The 20,946-nt window shown below is 38.9% G+C and overlaps 1 protein-coding gene and 1 pseudogene across 1 annotated transcript; both read right to left on the bottom strand.

Moving 5' to 3' along the window:
* Positions 1–1,422: 1,422 nt before the first annotated feature.
* Positions 1,423–10,557, bottom strand: LOC130744412 (uncharacterized; annotated as a pseudogene).
* LOC130744411 (uncharacterized) lies at positions 4,381–9,446 on the bottom strand. The gene is made up of 3 exons (XM_057596599.1): positions 8,354–9,446; positions 5,422–7,951; positions 4,381–5,345 (listed from the first exon to the last, which is right to left on the bottom strand). The coding sequence occupies exons 2-3, from the start codon at positions 7,125–7,127 to the stop codon at positions 4,550–4,552; spliced, it is 2,502 nt and encodes an 833-aa protein (XP_057452582.1). The 5' UTR covers positions 7,128–7,951; positions 8,354–9,446; the 3' UTR covers positions 4,381–4,549.
* Positions 10,558–20,946: the final 10,389 nt, after the last annotated feature.

Below are 20,946 nucleotides of genomic sequence, written 5' to 3'. Positions count from 1 at the left end.
GGCATGAGGGACATCAAGGGTGAGGGATTTTTGATGAGTTTGCTCCCTTGGCTGATAAAAAAAAACTCCAAATTGAAAAATTGCACATGCATTGCATGAGTTTCATCCAGTGCTTTTTATTTGTATTAAGAGACTAATTTTAAATCTCTATTGTCAAATAACATATCTAATAGATAAATAATATTATTTATATTTCGGTACATTACCAAAAAAATATTATTAATGTAAACTTTTTATCTTCGGTGTAAGTTGAGTCTTGAGGCATAAACTAAAAATAATAACGTTATTATAAAATAATTACAATAACACTTTAAAAATCTTACAATTAAAATGAGTAGTAAAAATAATTATAATAACACTTTTAAATATATATATTTATATGTAATATTTACATAATAAAATTTTAAATTATAGTAGTAAAAATAACAATTAAAATGAGTAAAATGTGTAACTTATTTAATTCATTTTCATAAATTATAAAATGTTACTCTATGCATCGCGCGGGTATAACCTTTATGTAACGAAATATTCTCCGGCACAAACTTCTTAAACTTAGGAGTTAAAGTGTGTTCAGATAGAAAGGTGATGTATAGTTAACAATTGACTATATAGTTCATTATTGCGATTTGAGAGTAATGCTACATTATAAGTTGCATGTTATGCTATTTATTTTCTTATCAAAACTTCATTGCTTAGTACGTATGATTTTATTTATAAGAACTAAATAATAGTTTTACTTTGATCATTTTTATAAGAATCAACTTGCAGTTTGTGGTGCCGCAATTATTTTATGATAAGAGAATTATTTAATTGAACTTTCTCTTTCTTTCTACTCTCCTAAGCATTACTATTACACATAAAATAAGAAAAACGAGTTAAGGACAATTTCAAAAGTTCAATATTAATTGAGAACAAAATTTATGCAATTAACAACTCACTACAACATTTTGGGTCTACGGCAACGCCCAGAAACCGTGGCCTAATCTCAAAAAACCGTTCCCTTTGGTTTCTGAAACGCTTCTGCAAGTGTGGTTGTCTGAGGCGTTGCCTAAGCCTAAGAGAACGTTTTTCATAATATAGCGCAACACTTGGGGTTAAAGCGTAGCCCTTTATCTGATAGGGAAACGTTTTTCCAATTTCCCTACGGAAACACTTTTGCGGACGTTTTCGTAAATAACAAGAGAAAAGCGTTCTCTTATGTTTTTTAGAACAGATCTTAAAGTGTAGCAGTAGCATTCGCTATACCAGAAGCGTTGCCTTTTCTACCTAAGAGGACAGTTTTTTGCAGTGAAGTTGAAAATGTTCTTTTTTTTGTCAATAGTTGAAAATGTTCTATTTTATAAGGAAATTGGTCTTTTGTTGATATGGGGAGATTCATAAAAAATATTGTCATCAAATTGAATACAATTATATACTTGCTAATTAAAATAGTATTTCATTCATTGAAATGGAAATTGAATACAGTCAACTAACAGAATTTGTCCTAGACCGCATGGACCCATATTGAGAACCATACATGATTAACAAAAGAAAGAGCATATTTTGACATAAAATCAGCAGCTTAGTTGCAATTCCTTTTAACCTGCAGCAACTGACTTGTGTAGAAATTATCAGATAGAATCTTGCAATCCTTCATAACCATCTGAATCCACGTAATCCAACAAGGAGTGGAAAATTTAATCCATTTAATCCAACAAATTTAATAATCCAAACTAATAAGCTAAAGATCCAAACTAAAGATCCAAACTACAGGATCCAAATTCCACCATCAAAGTGTAGCATCATCTTCTTCCGCCATCATGCCACCATCATTTTGCTACAAACAAAAAATATATACATATATATCAGTCACTGTGAAGTACATAAAACATGTGTAACAAGAAAAAAAAATTTACATTCAATAAAGAAGCATAGTGAAAAATGATGGCCAAATCATCCTAATTCATTTGACGAAGAATTGAGAAAATACGTCTCGGCCGTTGCACCATGATTGTGGCCTTTCTTCTGTACAAGGGAACATGAATAGTTTACATTCAATTACCAGACTTAGAATAAGAAAATAAACTAGTTTTCATGTTTCAGCTTCTACTAGGCAGGCATGCCAACTGTTCAATACTAAGCAAACCAAAGTAAGAATATGGTAGGAACTAGCATCTTCATTGCTGAAAATAGTGAAATCCCTCTTGATTACAAAACACAACAACAGAACTTTGAGGATCTTCCAAGCCTCCCAATGATAAATCCATGAATATGACAAAGAGATCAAATCAGAAGAGAAAAATAGCATGCAACTCTACTTTACCTCTTGATTATTTGGAGCATGTACAGATGTAGATGAATGTAGAGGGCCATTGTCATCACTGGGGAGTAACAAGGCAGCTAAAGCATCCAAATCAACTGCGTTGTCAGTATGGTTCAGCGTGGTCCGTAGAAGAATTTGAAATTTTCGCTCCATGTCCTCATGCTTTGCCTCCATGTCATGCACCTTATCAGTTAAATGTTGAACTTCCTTCGCATGTTTTTTTCTCAATTTCAGCTATTTCATTATTCCTTTTGAAGACACTTGGTGTCATAGTTCTCCCGTAGCATCGCACTCTCCCCGGTCTTTCGTCGCCAAACACTTGCTTAAAAGCTTCAGAAGAAGATTGATCACAATTTTCAACCAAGTCATGAAGTTTTGTCTACCAAATTTAAAAGTAATGTTAGTTGAGGATATGCATAATCATATTCAAAAAAATAAATCAAAGAAAGAAACTTACAATCACATTATTTGTTTCTTCATCCACCTTTTTTCCTTTCTTGCTTTTACGAGTTTCAATGAAAATATCAGCTTGAGTAGGGCTCTCTCCATCCTCTTTGCTTGCACGCTGCATCAAGACAATGATTTTAGCAGAAAATTCATACACATTTAAATGCCCACTTATTACAATGACAATGATATACCAATCTCTCCCTTATACAAGCAAAGCTTATAGGCCCCACTCGGTGTCTCCATTTCTGCTGTGCTATATTTCTAGCATTTTTGGCACTGATTTCCTGTGTTAATATTAAAAAATTATTACACATGAAAAAATAACAAAATATCAAAGAACTGTAGGTATATATATCTTACTTTAATTGCTTCAAGCCTCCAATAATCTATCAACTCTCTAAAGTGTGCCTCTGGTACGTCTTCAGGACGATTTTTCAGCCGGTCATGCATGTTCTTATACTTGCTAAAGTGGTTTTTCTTAATGGAGCATTTCTGGCGCCTCCAAGCATCACGTATTATAGCAAACACAACCTTCTTCCCCTTCTCTGGAATGTCGTATTTACTCTAAAAAAGATCAAAGAGACACACAATAATCAAGATCTAATTTATTGAAGTTCTTAAATGAACATACAAAACTAAATAACTTGATACATTGACAAACTGCCATATGTGAGATTTATCTGGTATAGCCTTCCAGTTAGTGTAAGTGAGAGGACACAAATCTGCACTTCTTGCTATTGTTCCCAAGAAACTGCTAAGTTCAGAAACTATCTTTTGATTTGGTCCAACAGGTTCTCCTTCCACATTCAAGATGATTTCCTCTCTATCATCAACCGAGCGTGCATGAACATTTTTGCATTTTGTCTTTCCTCGTTTTCTTTTTGATGCTGATGCTGTCCCTAATCAACATTATATCATAAACAATGTTTTGAGAAAGATAATTAAAAGTGCACACACAAAGATCAAAAGCAATAGAACAAAGTTTTCCAAGTACATGGTTCTTGACAAAACACTAACTGGCATTTGCTACACACATGATTGCTACCAAAACTGGATCAGCAGTGGAAATATGCAGATAAACCTTGAATTCAAAATGATATCAGCTCATTGGGTACTGAAATTCAAAATGATAATCTAAGTAAAAGCTCATACTAAATCCAATTTGTTATCTGAAACCCCATAAGCTCAAAAGTAACTAGAAGAAGACTGCCACGAAAGAAAATGTTACCTTCACTTGTACAATCATTACTTTCCCCTTCAACTTCTTCATTAATGTCGTTATCTTCACTTTGTTCATCTTCTGAGTGCTCTATTTCAAGTTCATGGATATTCTTATTAATATACTCATTAAGTGGCATTGAAGCACACTTTGGAGCAACCTTTTTTTTCTTGGAGCCTTGTTCATCATAATGATCCTCTTGGTTAGATTTCGTAGAGTTCACCGGTTGCTGCCTCTGCTGCTGTATTTTTTGTTGCATAGAGGAGGATTCTTCTACTTGAACTGATTTACTAAATCTCACATGGTTCTTCCTTTGATCTTCTCTTATGCCTTGAATTTGAGTAGATCTAGTTGCTTGTAGTGCTATTCTAGTGCTCAATGGTTGCATCATATGTTTTTTATTGGAGCCTTGTTCATCAGAATGATCCTCTTGGTTAGATTTCGAAGAGTTCACCGGTTGCTGCCTCTGCTGCTGTATTTTTTGTTGGTCAAATTTTGCATTAGATTCACAACCAAATGTAAAGTAATCACAGCTTCAAACTAACATTGTACAAAGGGGAAAAATTGACAAAGATACATCAATCCATGTAGTCCAACAAAGTGTCATCAAAATCAGAATCTTCAGATTGAATGTCAAAATCAAAGTCTTCTAACTCAAGCAACGGATTTTCAGTAATTGTTGGAGGCATATCATCCCTAACCAACTCAACTTCGCAATCAGAATCAACTGTTGCAAGGTTCACTGCATGATCTAATGGCTCACTTTGACATGATTCCAAGGCATCTGAATCTAATTCATCAACCATATTAAAAAGATCCCTTGGTATGGTCTTCATAACATAATTCCTATTTGAATCAAAAGGATCTTCAATATAAAAGCATTGTCGGACTTGAGTAGGCAACACAAAAGGCTCATCCACATAACATCTCCTATTGAAATAAACACAAGTCAATCCGTATTTATCTTCTTCAACTTGATACCAATCACATCTAAATAACACAAACTTAAAACTACCATAGTAGTCTAGCTCGATTATTTCAGTAATTGACCCATAGTATGTTATTGGTTTTGTTGTCGGATTCTGATCCTTGGTGCTTGCAAAGCTTTCGGTTAGGGACACCACCGTCACACCACTATTTTGAGTTTTATGTGTTTCTTCTCGTTTTTTTGAATTTAAACGGTAACCATTAATCACGTAGCCAGAAAAGCGTCTTGCAATTATATTTGGCCCTCTAGAAAGATCCTTAAGGTGGCCAGGTACATCATCCATTAAAGCTCGGGTTTTGAACCATTCAATGAAATCTTGTCCTTGGCTCTTTGCTTTACTCCACCTCTTTCTTTTATTACCACTTGCAATTTCATTTTCATGCTCCCTACAATTGAAATTACACAGTTAAAATAAGATGTAATGAATTTTTACAATTAGTACTTAAAAGTATTTTGATTTACCTAATGAAATTTTGAACTTCATCGTGATTGAACAAGATATAACGATGGGCCTGATTTTTTGACTTGTAGTTCAGTGAAATTACTTCACCCTTTTTCTTTCCTCCAATTGGATGACCAAGGCTTGGATGAGATCTATCACCGTTCCTTCTCATTCTATTAAGCCTTGTCTCTACACCACCATGTAAATATCTTGAGCACAATGTTAGACATTCTTCAACCAAGTGCGCCTCAGCAATAGAACCTTCTGGACGACTTTTGTTACGAACATATCCCTTCAATTTACACAAGTACCTTTCTGGAAAGTACATCCATCGAAATTGCACTGGCCCTCCCAATCTGACCTCATCAAAAAGATGTATAGGCAAATGAACCATTATATCAAAGAAACTAGGAGGGAAAATTGTCTCCAATTGGCAAAGTGTTTTTGCAATCTCTGATTTCATGATATTCAAATCGCTCACCTCAATAACTTTCTGGAATAAACATCGAAAAAATGAACCTAGACGAATTAAAGGGTGGGCAACCTGGTTAGGCAATGTACTTCTCACTGCTACTTGAAGCAAGTAATGTAGCATAAAATTGGCATCATGACTCTTGTAGCCAGAAATTTTTTTCTCAGCAAGATCAACACATCTTGAAATGTTAGACGCGCAACCATCCGGCACCTTTGCATTCTTCAAAACACCACAGAATATGCTTTTCTCTTCTGAAGTCATGGAGAAACATGCTTTTGAGAACATTATATTTCTACCATCATCGGTTACTTTGGGATGGAGTGTCTTTCTAATGCCCATGTCTTGTAAGTCAAAACGAGCTTTTTTATGATCCTTAGTCTTCCCTGGAATATCCAACAAAGTCCCAATGATGTTACCAAATAAGTTTTTCTCTATGTGCATGACGTCCAAGTTATGGCGTAAAAGATTATCCTTCCAATATGGCAACTCAAAAAATATGGATTTTTTCCTCCATGGACCATTAGTAACTTTCTTTTGCGTCTTTCCAAATATATTAGTGAAGTTCTCTAACAAATCTAAGACATCCTCTCCTTTTAACAAATCTGGTGCAGTTCTATATTCTTCTTTCCCATTAAAAGCTCTAATATTTGATCTATATTCATGATCCGTTGGCAAAAAAATACGGTGATCCATATAACACATCTTTCGACTATACCTCAAATAAGTAGAATTCGTGTTATAATGGCAACAAGGACAAGCTAATTTTCCTTTTGTACTCCACCCACTCAACATAGCATACGCAGGAAAGTCATTAATAGTCCATAACAGAGCTGCTCGCATTTGGAATGTTTGATTTAGTGAAGAGTCATATGTTTCTACTCCAGAATCCCACAATATCTTCAACTCTTCAATTAATGGTTGGAGGAACACATCAATGTTTTTCCCAGGTGATTGTGGTCCAGGGATTAACAAAGATAGAATAGAATATTCAGCTTTCATGCACCACCACGGGGGAAAATTATATGGTATCAGTATCACAGGCCAAGTACTATGAGATAAACTCATGGATCTAAAAGGATTAAATCCATCACTAGCCAAACCAAGCCTTGTGTTACGTGAATCATCAGCGAAGTCACGATGACATTTATCAAAGAATTTCCATGCCTCTCCATCTACAGGATGCCTTAACTTCCCATCTTTTGAACGCTCTTCTTCGTGCCACCTTGTTGAGCTAGCTGTCTTCGAGCACATGAATAACCTTTGAAGTCTAGGAATCAAGGGGAAGTGTCTCAGAATTTTAGCAGAAACTTTGTGAGCTTTGATATTCTCCTCATGCTGGTTATCTCCATCAGCTTTTTCAACCCACCGTGAAGCACCTCAAACATAACAAGAGGTGTCATTCTCATGATCCTTCCAGTAAAGCATGCAGTCATTGGGACAAGCATCAATCTTTTTATAATCAAGCCCCAAGCCCCTTATTACGCCTTTAGTTTTATTGAATGAATCAAAAATATTCAGATGAGGCATAGCTTCTTTCAGTAGCTCTAAGAGAGCATCGAATGATGCATTACTCCAACCATAAAGACACTTCAACAAATATAGTCGAATGGTGAACGACAACTTAGAAAAGTTTTCACAACCCGAGTACAACTCTTGCTTAGACTCTTCAATAAGATTATAGAACTTATTAGCAACTTCATTGGGGCCTTCACTAACTCCAGAGTCTCCTCGTGTCACATCAACAAATCTATCATGCAATAGTCCATCAATATCATCAATCGCATCCTCATCATCATCATCATCCATATCACAATCAACATCACATGAATTTATTAGCTCCTCACCATGACGAACCCAACCATCATATCCTTTTTCAAATCCGTATCCTATTAAATGATCAGCTACTACTTTCCTTGTCCTCCAAAAAACATTGTGACATTTAGCACAAGGGCACAGAATTTCCACTCCTTGCGGTTTCCCTTTAGTGTATGCATAGTTTAGGAACGATTCAACATCGTTAATGTACTCTGTGCTGTATCTTGCTAGTTTCATCCATTCCTTGTCCATAATGTTTACTAAAAAGTAACAAATAAAAAGCATAACAGAGGAGTAAAAACTTATGCCACTCTCCAATTTAGTAATTATATAGAAGAGTTAACAGTATTAACAAACTTCTAAAAACAGTAAAAATAAAAGCAACTAATAGCTAATTAGTTGAAATAGAAAAATCAAATGTACACCGTGTTGCAAACTCATAACCAGTTAACAAAACCTCAAATCCTCGGTAGTCCCAAAATTTTCAGTTTTCAGTTGAGACTAGTTTACTCTCTCTTGTTTTCTTAGCACTAGAGTCATGTAGTATATTATATAGAATGGTCATGTACACATATTAGTTAGGCTTAATAGCACTTTTGGTCCCCCACGTTTCCAAAATGTGTAAAAAGAGTCCCCCACGTATAAAAATAGCATAATGGTACCTCGACGTTAATCTCCGTTAGCAGTTTTGGTCCCCCACCTCATTTCCGTTAGAAACTTAACGTTTTTGTTTGACCTGGCATTTTTTTTCTTCTGATGTGGCATTAAGACTAGGAGAGAGAACCGGTTTTTTAAGAAGCTCACATGCCCTCACGTGACCCTAACCTCTTTACATCTTCATCTTCATCATTCATCTTTACATCTTCATACATTTCTAGTAAAAAATTAAACCAACCCAGATTTCTTCATCTAACCCCAGATTTCTTCATCTTCATCTTCACTAGAATCCCAAAATAAACCCAGATAAAAAATTCAGATCTTTCAACATTTCACAAATTATACAGACTAGCACTCAATAAAGAATCAAGGGAAGGAAAGCACCAAGGATATTCAAAAGCAGCAGAACAACAGGAAAGAGGAACAGGGGAAGGAAACCATGCAACGACAAACGGATCCATGAACACAGAACATCAGCCAAGCATTCTGACCCAACAACAAAGGATTGAGATCAAAGGCAAAGAGAGCAAATCAAAGATTAAGGACAGAAGAACCCAGATCTCAATTGCTTTCATTCCTTATCTTCTCTCTCAACCAACCAACCCAAACTGCCATTGTAATCGCGCCACTTGCAAGGGAAGAAGAAGAACCGATTCAATTAACACCACGCACGAGTACAGGCCCTAAACCTAGCAAGAGGGTTCTGGAGATCTGGAGACTCGGCCACCCCTGCAAGCCTCGACCACAAAACCCAGTCCTGCGTCTGAACCGAACCGACCCAAGCCTCCCAGATTCTGGAGATCTAGAGGCTCAACGAAGGTGTGATGGCGCAGCGCTTCGCGGAGTGGAGATTCATGGGACGGCGGCGCTGTGAACCCAGAGGTGGAGGTGGCGGTGCGGGTGAAGGTGCTTAGGGAAAGGGATTAACCGCGGAAAGAAGAAACAATTAGAGAGAAATGAAGAACAAGAAGAGAAAGAGAGAATGGAGAAGAAGATGAGAAGATGATGAAGTTCGTTTGTTATTTTTTTCCTGATCTGGAAGATGATGTTTGGTTTTGAACATGAAGAATAATGTTTTAATTTGTTAAAAAATTTCATTAATTATTAAAGGCTTTTTATTTTTAATTAATTTTATCCATTTAAATTTTATTAAAAATTCCACATCAGCTAAAACCGTTAGTTTTTGGATGGAAAATTGACAAGGGACTAAAACTGCTAACGGAGATTAACGTCGAGGTACCATTATGCTATTTTTAAACGTGGGGGAATCTTTTTACACATTTTGAAAACGTGGGGGACCAAAAGTGCTAATAAGCCTATTAGTTAATTGAATAATAGACTATATGCGAAAACTGAAAAGTATTTAGGAGCAGAACATCACCTACCAAACAAGCAATCTTGAAGAAGGAAAACTTGACACCCGCCCTTATAGAGTTAAGAAGAACTATTGGCAATGTCCTGCAGCAATGTAGACCAGAAATCAATGTAGACCAGAAATTGAACTAACAGCCCCTACTATGCAGAGGTGATAGATTACAACTTATAGGTGGCTAAAATCTAGTCTCTATTACAAAATTACTTGAGTTGCTTGACAGCCTACAATCCAAGAGAGAACTTAATATCAAAGTAAATGAGCTGGTTATAATAATTTATGACTTAATTCATTCAGCTAGAGAGTGATTATCATATATGAAATATGAATACATAAGCAATGTTGCAATATTCAAATGCATATTTAGACCAGAAATTGAACTAACAGTGATTATCATATATGAACACAGAAGCAATGCTGCAAAATTCAAATGCATATTTAGACCAGAAACTGAATTGAAAAAGAAAAGAAGAGACTAAAACCCTAGTAAACGTGTAACTGATTCAGGATCCTGGTAAACAAACTTCTATTTCTCAATCTGACCAGAAGATTGAGGATCTAATACGAGAGAGAGAGAGAGAGAGAGAGAGAGAGAGAGAGAGAGAGAGAGAGAGAGAGAGAATACCAGAAGCTCCAAGGCTGAACGACACAGTTGTGATTGAAGCTCGATTGAAGCAGGATTGGTGCGATTGCAGCAAAGAGAGGAAGATTGAAGCAGTGCGACTGAAGAAGATTGAAGCGGGTGTGATTGCAGCAAAGAGAGGAAGATCGATCGCGCAAAGAGAGCTTCACGACCCAGAGGAAGCTTCGATCGGGATCGGAGAATCCATTTTCGTGCAGAGAGATTCAGAGAGAGAGATCGGGACGTCGACACAGTTTGATTGAAGCAGAATGAGACGTGAGTCAATGCGATTGAAGCAGGTGCGGTTGAAGCAAAGAGAGGAAGATTCAATGCGATTGAAGCACGAACGGAGCTTTGTCGAGGAGGATTCGATCGCGCAGAGAGAGCTTCACGACCCAGAGGAAGCAGATTCGATCGGAGAATCCATTTTCGCGCAGAGAGAGCTTCGGTTTTCACGGCGCAGAGAAGAGATAGGGTTTTGTCTTTTTTTATTTCATGTCAAAGTTTTTTAACTTAAATCATTGAAATTAACTCTTTTCTCTTTTATTCAAATAACATTAGAGAACATTTTTTAGAAATTACTAGATTCCGCAACAGTTATAATCTCGTAGAAAAAGAAAAGTGAAGAAAAACGTTCTCCTTGACCTTAGGGTACACTTATTGGGGCGTTGCTGATGGACGATGTTATTGTTTAACAACCAGAGCTACGTATTTCAGAATTGTTCTCTAATGTCATCTATGGCAACGCTTTTCCGTCCGTAGCAAGGAAAGGTGTTGCCGTAGACCCAAAATGTTGTAGTGACTTTAACTATATTTCTTAACCCGTTTGAATTAGTTTTTCGGTTTTTATAAATATAACCGGAGGTAGTAGTTTAGTTTGGTTTTCACTTAAACTTAGATATTCATTTTAATATCAGCCATGTGATCATTTTTTTTCCGGTCTCCCATGACAAACATTAATCTTTTATTAGTCATGTGATCTTTTTTTTTTGTCTCCTAACCTTAATTGAAAGTCCTAATCTCACTGTTCATGGGGCACTTTTTTTTTTGTCCCTGTAGCTAATGCCAGCCCTTAGTCGATTGAAGGGTTTCGTACACCTATATTTTCAAGTTGTGAACTTCAGAATCTCATCCCACCGTTTTCTGTCGTAATCGCCTCAAACGCTCATCCCAACAGCGAAAATGCCATAGCTCCAACCCCTCCTCCCGTACCTATTCCATGCTATTCTCACAGTTGTATTGTCTTTCCTGTACCTTCCTTTAATGGATTATCGCTTAAAGACGGGAACGAATTGTAAGATCAAGTTTTGATCTAGTAGTACAACTCTATGTTTTGATGATTACAAGTTAACCTTTTGATATGAACAATTGTGGTACTCTAACGTGTTTTTCTGAGTGTGCTATTTACAGGCTCTGACCTCAACTCAATCTCACACAAATCAGAAGCACTGTGTATAAAGAGCGACCCAAGCAACGCTTTCGCATTCACCATGTTCAGTATGAACAGTGGAAAAGCTTCAGAAGTTCTGAAGTTATACAAACTCTGATGTGGACTCAGTCACTAGAAGTTCTGAAGATCCAGAAAGTCTGATAACCAAGAAACACTGAAGGATCAGATATTCTGATGGTGTAGAAGACTCTGAAGATCCAGAAGCTGATTAGTGAAATTCTGTTGTCCAGAAGCTAGATACTCTGAAGACCATGTTCTTCCCTCTGAGTTCAGAATCAGAAGAAACAATGGTCAGAGGATCTGGGCTTTCCCTCTGACTCTGATCAACCGGCTTCACAAGTTCCAATAAGAAGCATTCCCCTGATCAGAAGTCTCCTAGGTTTAAAGGTCAAGTCGCTATCCAAGTACAAAAGCAACTGTACCTTCCTGACGACCTACCTAACAGTCTCAGACATAGCAGAAGCTGGATTTTCCAGAACTGCCCTCCAACGGTAGCATTTTCCATGCAACGCACAACCCTAATCCTTGGAGTATATAAAGAGGCTGAAGACTGAAAGAAGCGGCTAGAAGCATTCATATACGCGCAAGACATATTCAAATTCTTCTAAGCTTTCTTTCATCTGAAATTCATTGAGTTTACTATTAGCTTTTTAGAAGCAAATCTCTTGTAAACAATTCTTTGATAAACAGTTTGTTTAGTTCCTTTAGGAGATCAAGGTTGATCGGATCCTAGAGAAGACTAAGAGAGTGAATCTTAGTGTGAGCTAAGTCAGTGTAATTGTTAGTCACTTGTAGGTTTCAAGTGCAGTTGTAACTCTTACCTGATTAGTGGATTGCCTTCATTCTAAGAAGGAAGAAATCACCTTAACGGGTGGACTGGAGTAGCTTGAGTGATTTATCAAGTGAACCAGGATAAAATCCTTGTGTGCTTTTCTATCTCTTATCTTGAGCACTTAAAGTTCTCGAAAGATTTGTCAAAATCTTTAAGGTGGAAGCTTTATACTGAAAACGTTATTCAAACCCCCCCCTTTCTACCGTTTTTCATACCTTCAATTGGTATCAGAGCGCAAGTTCTGATTACCACACCTAACAGTGTTCAGTGATCCGGGCCGGTGTGAAAAACAATGGCTGCCACCACCAGTGAAACTCAAAGAGATGGTTACAATGCAAAGCCTCCTATGTTCGACGGTCAAAGGTTCGAATATTGGAAAGATAGACTGGAAAGTTTCTTTCTGGGTTTCGATGCAGATCTCTGGGATATTATTGTGGATGGCTACGAGCGTCCAGTTGATGCAGATGGCAAGAAGATCCCAAGGTCAGAGATGACTGCAGATCAAAAGAAGCTGTACTCACAACATCACAAAGCAAGAGCAATTCTTCTAAGTGCTATTTCCTATGAAGAGTACCAGAAGATTACAGATCGTGAGTTTGCGAAAGGCATTTTCGAATCTTTGAAGATGTCTCATGAAGGAAACAAGAAAGTCAAAGAATCAAAGGCATTGTCTTTGATCCAAAAGTATGAATCCTTCATCATGGAGCCAAATGAGTCCATTGAAGAAATGTTCTCCAGATTTCAGTTGCTTGTAGCTGGCATACGACCTCTCAACAAGAGCTACACAACAAAAGATCATGTCATAAGGGTCATCAGGTGTCTTCCTGAAAGTTGGATGCCTTTAGTGACTTCAATAGAGCTCACGAGAGATGTTGAGAATATGAGTTTAGAAGAACTCATCAGCATTTTGAAATGCCATGAGCTGAAGCACTCAGAGATGCAAGATCTGAGGAAAAAGTCCATAGCCTTGAAATCTAAATCTGAAAAGGCTAAGGTTGAGAAGTCAAAAGCTCTTCAAGCTGAAGAAGAGGAATCTGAAGAAGCATCAGAAGATTCTGATGAAGATGAGCTGACTCTGATCTCCAAGAGACTCAATCGCATCTGGAAGCACAGGCAGAGCAAATACAAAGGCTCTGGAAAGGCAAAAGGAAAGTCTGAATCCTCAGGTCAGAAGAAGTCCTCACTTAAGGAAGTCACATGCTTTGAGTGCAAAGAATCAGGGCACTACAAAAGTGACTGTCCAAAGTTGAAGAAGGACAAGAAGCCAAAGAAGCACTTCAAGACAAAGAAGAGTCTGATGGTGACATTTGATGAATCAGAGTCAGAGGATGTTGACTCTGATGGTGAAGTCCAAGGACTCATGGCTATTGTCAAAGACAAGGAAGCAGAGTCAAAGGGAGCTGTTGACTCTGACTCAGAATCAGAAGGAAATCCTAACTCAGACGATGAAAATGAGGTATTCGCTTCTTTCTCTACCTCTGAACTGAAACATGCATTGTCTGATATCATGGATAAGTATAACTCCTTATTGTCTAAGCATAAGAAGCTGAAAAAGAACTTATCTGCTGTTTCCAAGACTCCTTCTGAACATGAGAAAATTATTTCTGATTTGAAAAATGATAATCATGCTTTGATCAATTCTAACTCTGTGCTTAAGAACCAGATTGCTAAGTTAGAAGAAATTGTTGCCTGTGATGCCTCTGATTGTAGAAATGAATCTAAGTATGAAAAGTCTTTTCAAAGATTCCTAGCTAAAAGCGTGGATAGAAGCTTAATGGCTTCAATGATCTATGGCATAAGCAGAAATGGAATGCATGGCATTGGCTATTCTAAACCAATTAGAAATGAGCCCTCTGTGTCTAAAGCTAAATCCTTGTATGAATGCTTTGTTCCCTCTGGTACCATATTGCCTGATCCTGTACCTGCTAAAGTTGCTAAAAACCCTCTTAAAAAGGGATCCTTCTCTATGACTAAATATCATGCAAATATTCCTTTAAAATATCATGTTGAGACACCCAAGGTGATCAGAACCTCTGGGGTAACTAACAAGAGAGGACCCAGAAAGTGGGTACCTAAGGACAAGATTATCTATGTTGCAGATATCCTTGATAGCTCCACTGAAACACCAATCATGGTATCTGGACAGTGGATGCTCGCGTCACATGACGGGAGAAAGGCGTATGTTCCGAGAGCTGAAACTTAAGCCTGGAGGCGAAGTTGGCTTTGGAGGAAATGAAAAGGGTAAAATTGTTGGTACTGGTACTATTTGTGTAGATAGTAGTCCATGCATTGATAATGTGTTATTGGTAGACGGCTTAACACATAACTTATTGTCTATAAGTCAATTAGCTGACAAGGGTTATGATGTTATATTCAATCAAAAGTCCTGCCGGGCTGTAAGTCAAATCGATGGCTCTGTTCTGTTTAACAGCAAGAGGAAGAACAACATTTATAAGATCAGATTATCTGAGTTGGAGGCTCAGAATGTGAAGTGCCTTCTGTCTGTTAATGAAGAGCAGTGGGTATGGCATAGACGGTTAGGGCATGCCAGTATGAGAAAGATTTCTCAGCTGAGCAAGCTAAACCTTGTCAGGGGCTTACCCAATCTGAAGTTCGCTTCAGACGCTCTTTGTGAAGCATGTCAGAAAGGCAAATTCACAAAAGTCCCTTTCAAGGCAAAGAATGTTGTCTCAACCTCAAGGCCGTTGGAACTTCTGCATATCGACCTTTTTGGACCAGTGAAAACTGAGTCTATAGGTGGCAAGAGATATGGGATGGTTATCGTTGATGACTATAGCCGCTGGACATGGGTAAAGTTTCTAATCCGCAAGGATGAGTCTCATGCTGTGTTCTCTACCTTCATTGCTCAAGTGCAAAACGAGAAGGCTTGTAGGATTGTGCGTGTCAGAAGTGACCATGGTGGAGAGTTTGAGAATGACAAGTTTGAGAGTCTGTTTGATTCCTATGGAATTTCACATGATTTCTCTTGTCCCAGAACTCCTCAACAAAACGGTGTTGTTGAGAGGAAGAACAGAACTCTTCAGAAGATGGCTAGAACCATGCTCCAAGAAACTGGCATGGCTAAGCACTTTTGGGCAGAGGCAGTAAATACAGCATGTTACATTCAGAACAGAATCTCTGTGAGACCAATTCTGAATAAGACTCCTTATGAATTGTGGAAGAACATAAAACCCAACATTTCTTATTTTCATCCTTTTGGCTGTGTTTGTTATGTTCTCAATACTAAGGATAGATTGCATAAATTTGATGCTAAGTCTTCTAAATGTCTATTACTTGGTTATTCTGATAGATCTAAAGGTTTTAGATTTTATAATACTGATGCTAAGACTATTGAAGAATCTATTCATGTTAGATTTGACGATAAGCTTGACTCTGACCAGTCAAAGCTAGTTGAAAAGTTTGCAGATTTAAGCATTAATGTTTCTGACAAAGGCAAAGCTCCAGAGGAAGCTGAGCCAGAGGAAGATGAACCAGAGGAAGAAGCTGGTCCCTCTAACTCACAAACTCTGAAGAAGAGCAGAATCACTGCAGCTCACCCTAAGGAATTGATTCTGGGCAACAAAGACGAACCAGTCAGAACCAGATCTGCCTTCAGACCCTCTGAAGAGACCTTGCTCAGTCTGAAAGGATTGGTGTCCTTAATTGAACCCAAGTCCATAGATGAAGCTCTTCAGGACAAGGATTGGATTCTGGCTATGGAAGAAGAACTGAATCAATTCTCCAAGAACGATGTTTGGAGCTTAGTGAAGAAGCCTGAGAGTGTCCATGTAATTGGAACGAAATGGGTATTCAGAAACAAGCTGAATGAGAAAGGAGATGTAGTCAGAAACAAGGCAAGGCTAGTTGCTCAAGGCTACAGCCAGCAGGAAGGAATAGACTACACTGAAACATTTGCTCCAGTAGTAAGACTGGAGGCAATCAGACTGTTGATCTCTTTCTCAGTAAATCACAACATAGTTCTACATCAGATGGACGTGAAGAGTGCCTTCCTAAATGGTTATATTTCAGAGGAAGTCTATGTTCATCAACCCCCAGGTTTTGAAGATGAGAAGAAGCCAGACCATGTGTTCAAATTGAAGAAATCACTCTATGGTCTGAAGCAAGCTCCCAGAGCATGGTATGAGAGACTCAGCTCATTCCTTCTGGAGAATGAGTTTGTAAGGGGTAAAGTAGATACAACTCTTTTCTGCAAGACTTATAAAGATGATATCTTAATTGTGCAAATTTATGTTGATGATATTATATTTGGTTCTGCTAATCAATCTCTATGCAAAGAATTTTCTGAGATGATGCAGGCTGAATTTGAGATGAGTATGATGGGAAAATTAAAGTACTTTCTGGGAATACAAGTTGATCAAACACCAGAAGGAACATATATCCATCAGAGAAAGTACACTAAAGAACTTCTGAAGAAGTTCAATATGCTGGAATCTACAGTGGCCAAGACTCCAATGCATCCTACATGCATTCTGGAGAAAGAAGATAAAAGTGGTAAAGTATGTCAGAAGCTCTATCGTGGCATGATAGGTTCACTTCTATACTTAACTGCATCTAGGCCAGACATACTATTTAGTGTTCATTTATGTGCTCGTTTCCAATCAGATCCAAGGGAAACCCACTTAACTGCTGTTAAGAGGATCCTAAGGTATCTGAAAGGCACCACTAACCTTGGCTTGATGTATAAGAAAACATCAGAGTATAAGCTTTCAGGTTATTGTGATGCTGATTATGCTGGAGATAGAACAGAGAGAAAAAGTACTTCTGGAAATTGTCAATTTCTGGGAAGCAATCTAGTCTCATGGGCAAGCAAGAGGCAATCAACCATTGCACTATCAACTGCAGAGGCAGAATATATCTCAACAGCAATATGCAGCACTCAGATGCTCTGGATGAAACATCAGCTGGAGGATTATCAGATCCTTGAGAGCAATATCCCAATCTATTGTGATAACACTGCTGCAATCTCATTGAGTAAGAATCCTATCCTGCATTCAAGGGCAAAGCACATTGAGGTAAGGTATCACATCATTAGAGATTATGTACAGAAGGGCGTACTTCTTCTGAAGTTTGTTGATACTGACCATCAATGGGAAGATATCTTTACAAAGCCCTTAGCAGAGGATAGATTTAATTTTATTCTGAAAAATCTGAACATGGACTTTTGTCCAGAGTGAAGATGGATCAGAACCTCTGACTATGATACTTCTTGATCAGAAGATGTCTAGTCCAGAAGGTAACTCAATCAGAGTGTGTGTACCCATTGGTATTGACTCTGAAGCTGAGACAGCAACACGTGTATCAGTATTTCTGATGCATAGTTCCTTGTGCCCGTGTGACAGTCTGTTATGATTGCGTGTAGATGTGCTTCTCTCCTGTGTGTGATTTGTGTATTTACTGATAATATCTATCTTTAATTTTCAACCGTTGATTTTAAAGTGCTTTTTGAATCAACAACGGTTATTTATCAAAACCCACTATACACACACGATCTCTTTCACTTCCGGTTTTTACTCTCTCTCTCTCTGCTATTTCAAAACCGCTTATCCTCGATTTCTCTCTCGATCTCTCTTCATCTTTCAACCTTCATCTTCTACCTCAAACCTTCAACCGCTTCAAAAATGGTGAGTCAAACCAGAAGAGCTACTGCAGATGCATCCCAGTTCCCTCATATGGTAGTTGGTCTAGCAACAGGTCAAAGGGGTCCTGAGAATCCGACTCAAGATCAAGGTCAAGCTCAAGAGCAGATAATTCCGATTGCAGAACGGGGCTGTGCCGTTCACTGTGTATATGCTCCTGAGGAACTTCAAGTACTGGCAGAATGGAGATTCGACCTCGACAACCTTGCTACAAATGGGTATGATCTTCGTCCTGAAGTCCAAGTTCAAGGTTGGGGAAATTACTTCAACAGGCTTCGAGGACCGGTGTATGATAAACTGATCAAGGAATTCTGGAAGCACGCCGACTGCGATGATACTCAGGTGGTATCTCACATTCTTGGAAGAAAGATCATCATCACAGAGAAGTCTTTCGTGAACTTGCTGGGTGCAGAAACTGCTTTTGGGTATCGTTTCCAATTCACGGAATCGAAGCTGAAACCCAAGACGAAGGATGAGACCAACAAGGCCCTGTACACCAATTACAAACCGGGCAAGACGAATTACAAGGTGATGGACCTTCATCCCAAGCTCAGGATCTGGCACAAAATTTTGCTCCACTGCATAAACCAGAGACCAAAGGGCAGTTCCCCAGACTACATCAACTTCAACCAGAAGGCGATGCTGTTCTTCATCCAAGACAAGAAGAAGATTTGTCTTCCCTACTTCCTGTTCTCCTACTTGAAGGAGTGTATCCGAAAGTCTCGTACCACTGCCTCCATCAAGTCAGCAATCAAGTATATTCCCTTCGGGAGACTGCTGTCTGATCTCTTCATTGAGAGTGGCCTCATTCAAGATCTGGTAAATGCTGGATGCACAGAGGATCTGACCACTATTGTTAGTGATGTCTTCACTGCAAATTCTCTAAAGAAGATGGGCCTAATCAAGAAGAAGATTGCTCCTGCCCATGAAGACACATCTTCTGAGATCAGAAGTAGAAGGGTGCCTCTGAATGACTACCCTCTGTGGACACAGGCTGACAATCCTGAAGCCATTAGGTGCTATGTTGAAGATCTAAGGGCTCAAGGATTTGAAATTGATCTCGATGATTTCTTCAGCAGACTGCCACAGCTCCAGAGTTTCCTTCTCCTCCCAAGAAGAAAGTTCAGAGGAAGATGATCCTAGAAGAATCTTCTGAGGAATCAGATGTCCCTCTGATCAAAAAGAAGAAGGCTGGTCAAACCAAGAGAAAGCATGATGAATCCAGCAAGCCTGATGATGGTGATGATGGTGATGATGGTGATAATGAGGATGGTCCTCCTAAGAAGAAGAAGAAGCAGGTCAGAATTGTGTGAAGCCTACTCGGGTGGAACCAGCTGCTGAAGTGATCAGACGGATTGAAACTCCTGCCAGAGTGACAAGATCATCAGCACATTCAAGTAAGTCTGCAATTGCTTCTGATGATGATTTGAATTTATTTGATGCACTCCCATATCAGCCCTGCTCAAACAATCTTCAAATCCCCTCACTCCTATTCCTGAGTCCCAACCAGCTGCACAAACCACCTCTCCACCACATTCCCCAAGGTCTTCATTTTTCCAACCTTCCCCCACTGAAGCACCTCTCTGGAATTTGCTCCAGAACCAACCCTCTAGGTCAGAAGAACCAACCTCTCCCATTACCATTCCATACAACCCATTAACTTCTGAACCCATCATTCATGAACAACCAGAGCCTAACCCAACAAACCTGGACCCAGAACCTCTGATCACTCTGTCCCAAGAGCATCAGAACGTCTGGCTCTCAGACCCACGGATACAGACTCTTCCACAGCCCTTACACTTGTATCCTTCCCAACCAATGTTGCTAACTCTTCTCCCTCCAATAACTCTGAATCCATTAGAAAATTCATGGAGGTCAGAAAAGAAAAGGTGTCTACCTTAGAAGAGTATTATCTCACTTTCCAAGCCCTAGGAGATATCCTGGCCCTAGACCTGAACGTCTAGTTGACCCAGATGAACCTATCTTGGCCAATCCTTTACATGAGGCAGACCCTTTGGCTCAACAAGCTCACCCTGCCCCTGACCAACAAGAGCCTATTCAACCAGAACCTGAACCAGAACAGTCTGTGTCTAACCAATCCTCGGTTAGATCACCCCATCCTCTGGTTGAAACTTCAGAACCTCACCTTGGAACCTCTGAACCCAATGCTCAAATGTTTAACATTGGCTCTCCACAAGGTGCCTCTGAAGCCCACAGCAGCAATCACCCAGCCTCTCCTGAAACCAACCTCTCCATAATTCCTTACACTCACCTCCGACCCACATCTCTCTCTGAGTGCATCAATATTTTCTATCATGAAGCCTCTTTGATGCTACGCAATGTGCACGGTCAGACTGACCTAAGCGAGAATGCTGAACATGTGGCTGATGAGTGGAACAATCATGAAGCCTCTTTGATGCTACGCAATTATGATGCAGCTCCTGCATGCAGAAGGAAGTCAGAGGATCGAGGCTGCAAAGCAAAGGTTTGCTAGAAGGGTGGCTCTTCATGAACAAGAACAGAGACATAAGCTTCTTGAAGCTATTGAAGAAGCTAAGAGAAAGAAAGAACAAGCAGAAGAAGCTGCACGTCAAGCAGCAGCTCAAGCTGAACAAGCCAGATTAGAGGCAGAACGACTTGAAGCTGAGGCTGAAGCCCTTAGATG

The sequence above is a fragment of the Lotus japonicus genome, chromosome 3 (genome assembly GCF_012489685.1).
Source record: "Lotus japonicus ecotype B-129 chromosome 3, LjGifu_v1.2".
Lineage (NCBI taxonomy): Eukaryota > Viridiplantae > Streptophyta > Magnoliopsida > Fabales > Fabaceae > Lotus > Lotus japonicus.
The sequence above is the reverse complement of the archived record's forward strand: the minus strand, read 5'-3'. Positions and strand labels throughout refer to the sequence as shown.

Excerpts from the sequence above, each read along its gene's own strand:
- LOC130744411 (XM_057596599.1), bottom strand. The coding sequence starts at position 7,127 with ATGTGCTCGAAGACAGCTAGCTCAACAAGGTGGCACGAAGAAGAGCGT. Across the intron at positions 5,346-5,421 it reads GAAGTTCAAAATTTCATTAG|GGAGCATGAAAATGAAATTG; the intron begins GTAAATCAAAAT and ends TTTCAATTGTAG.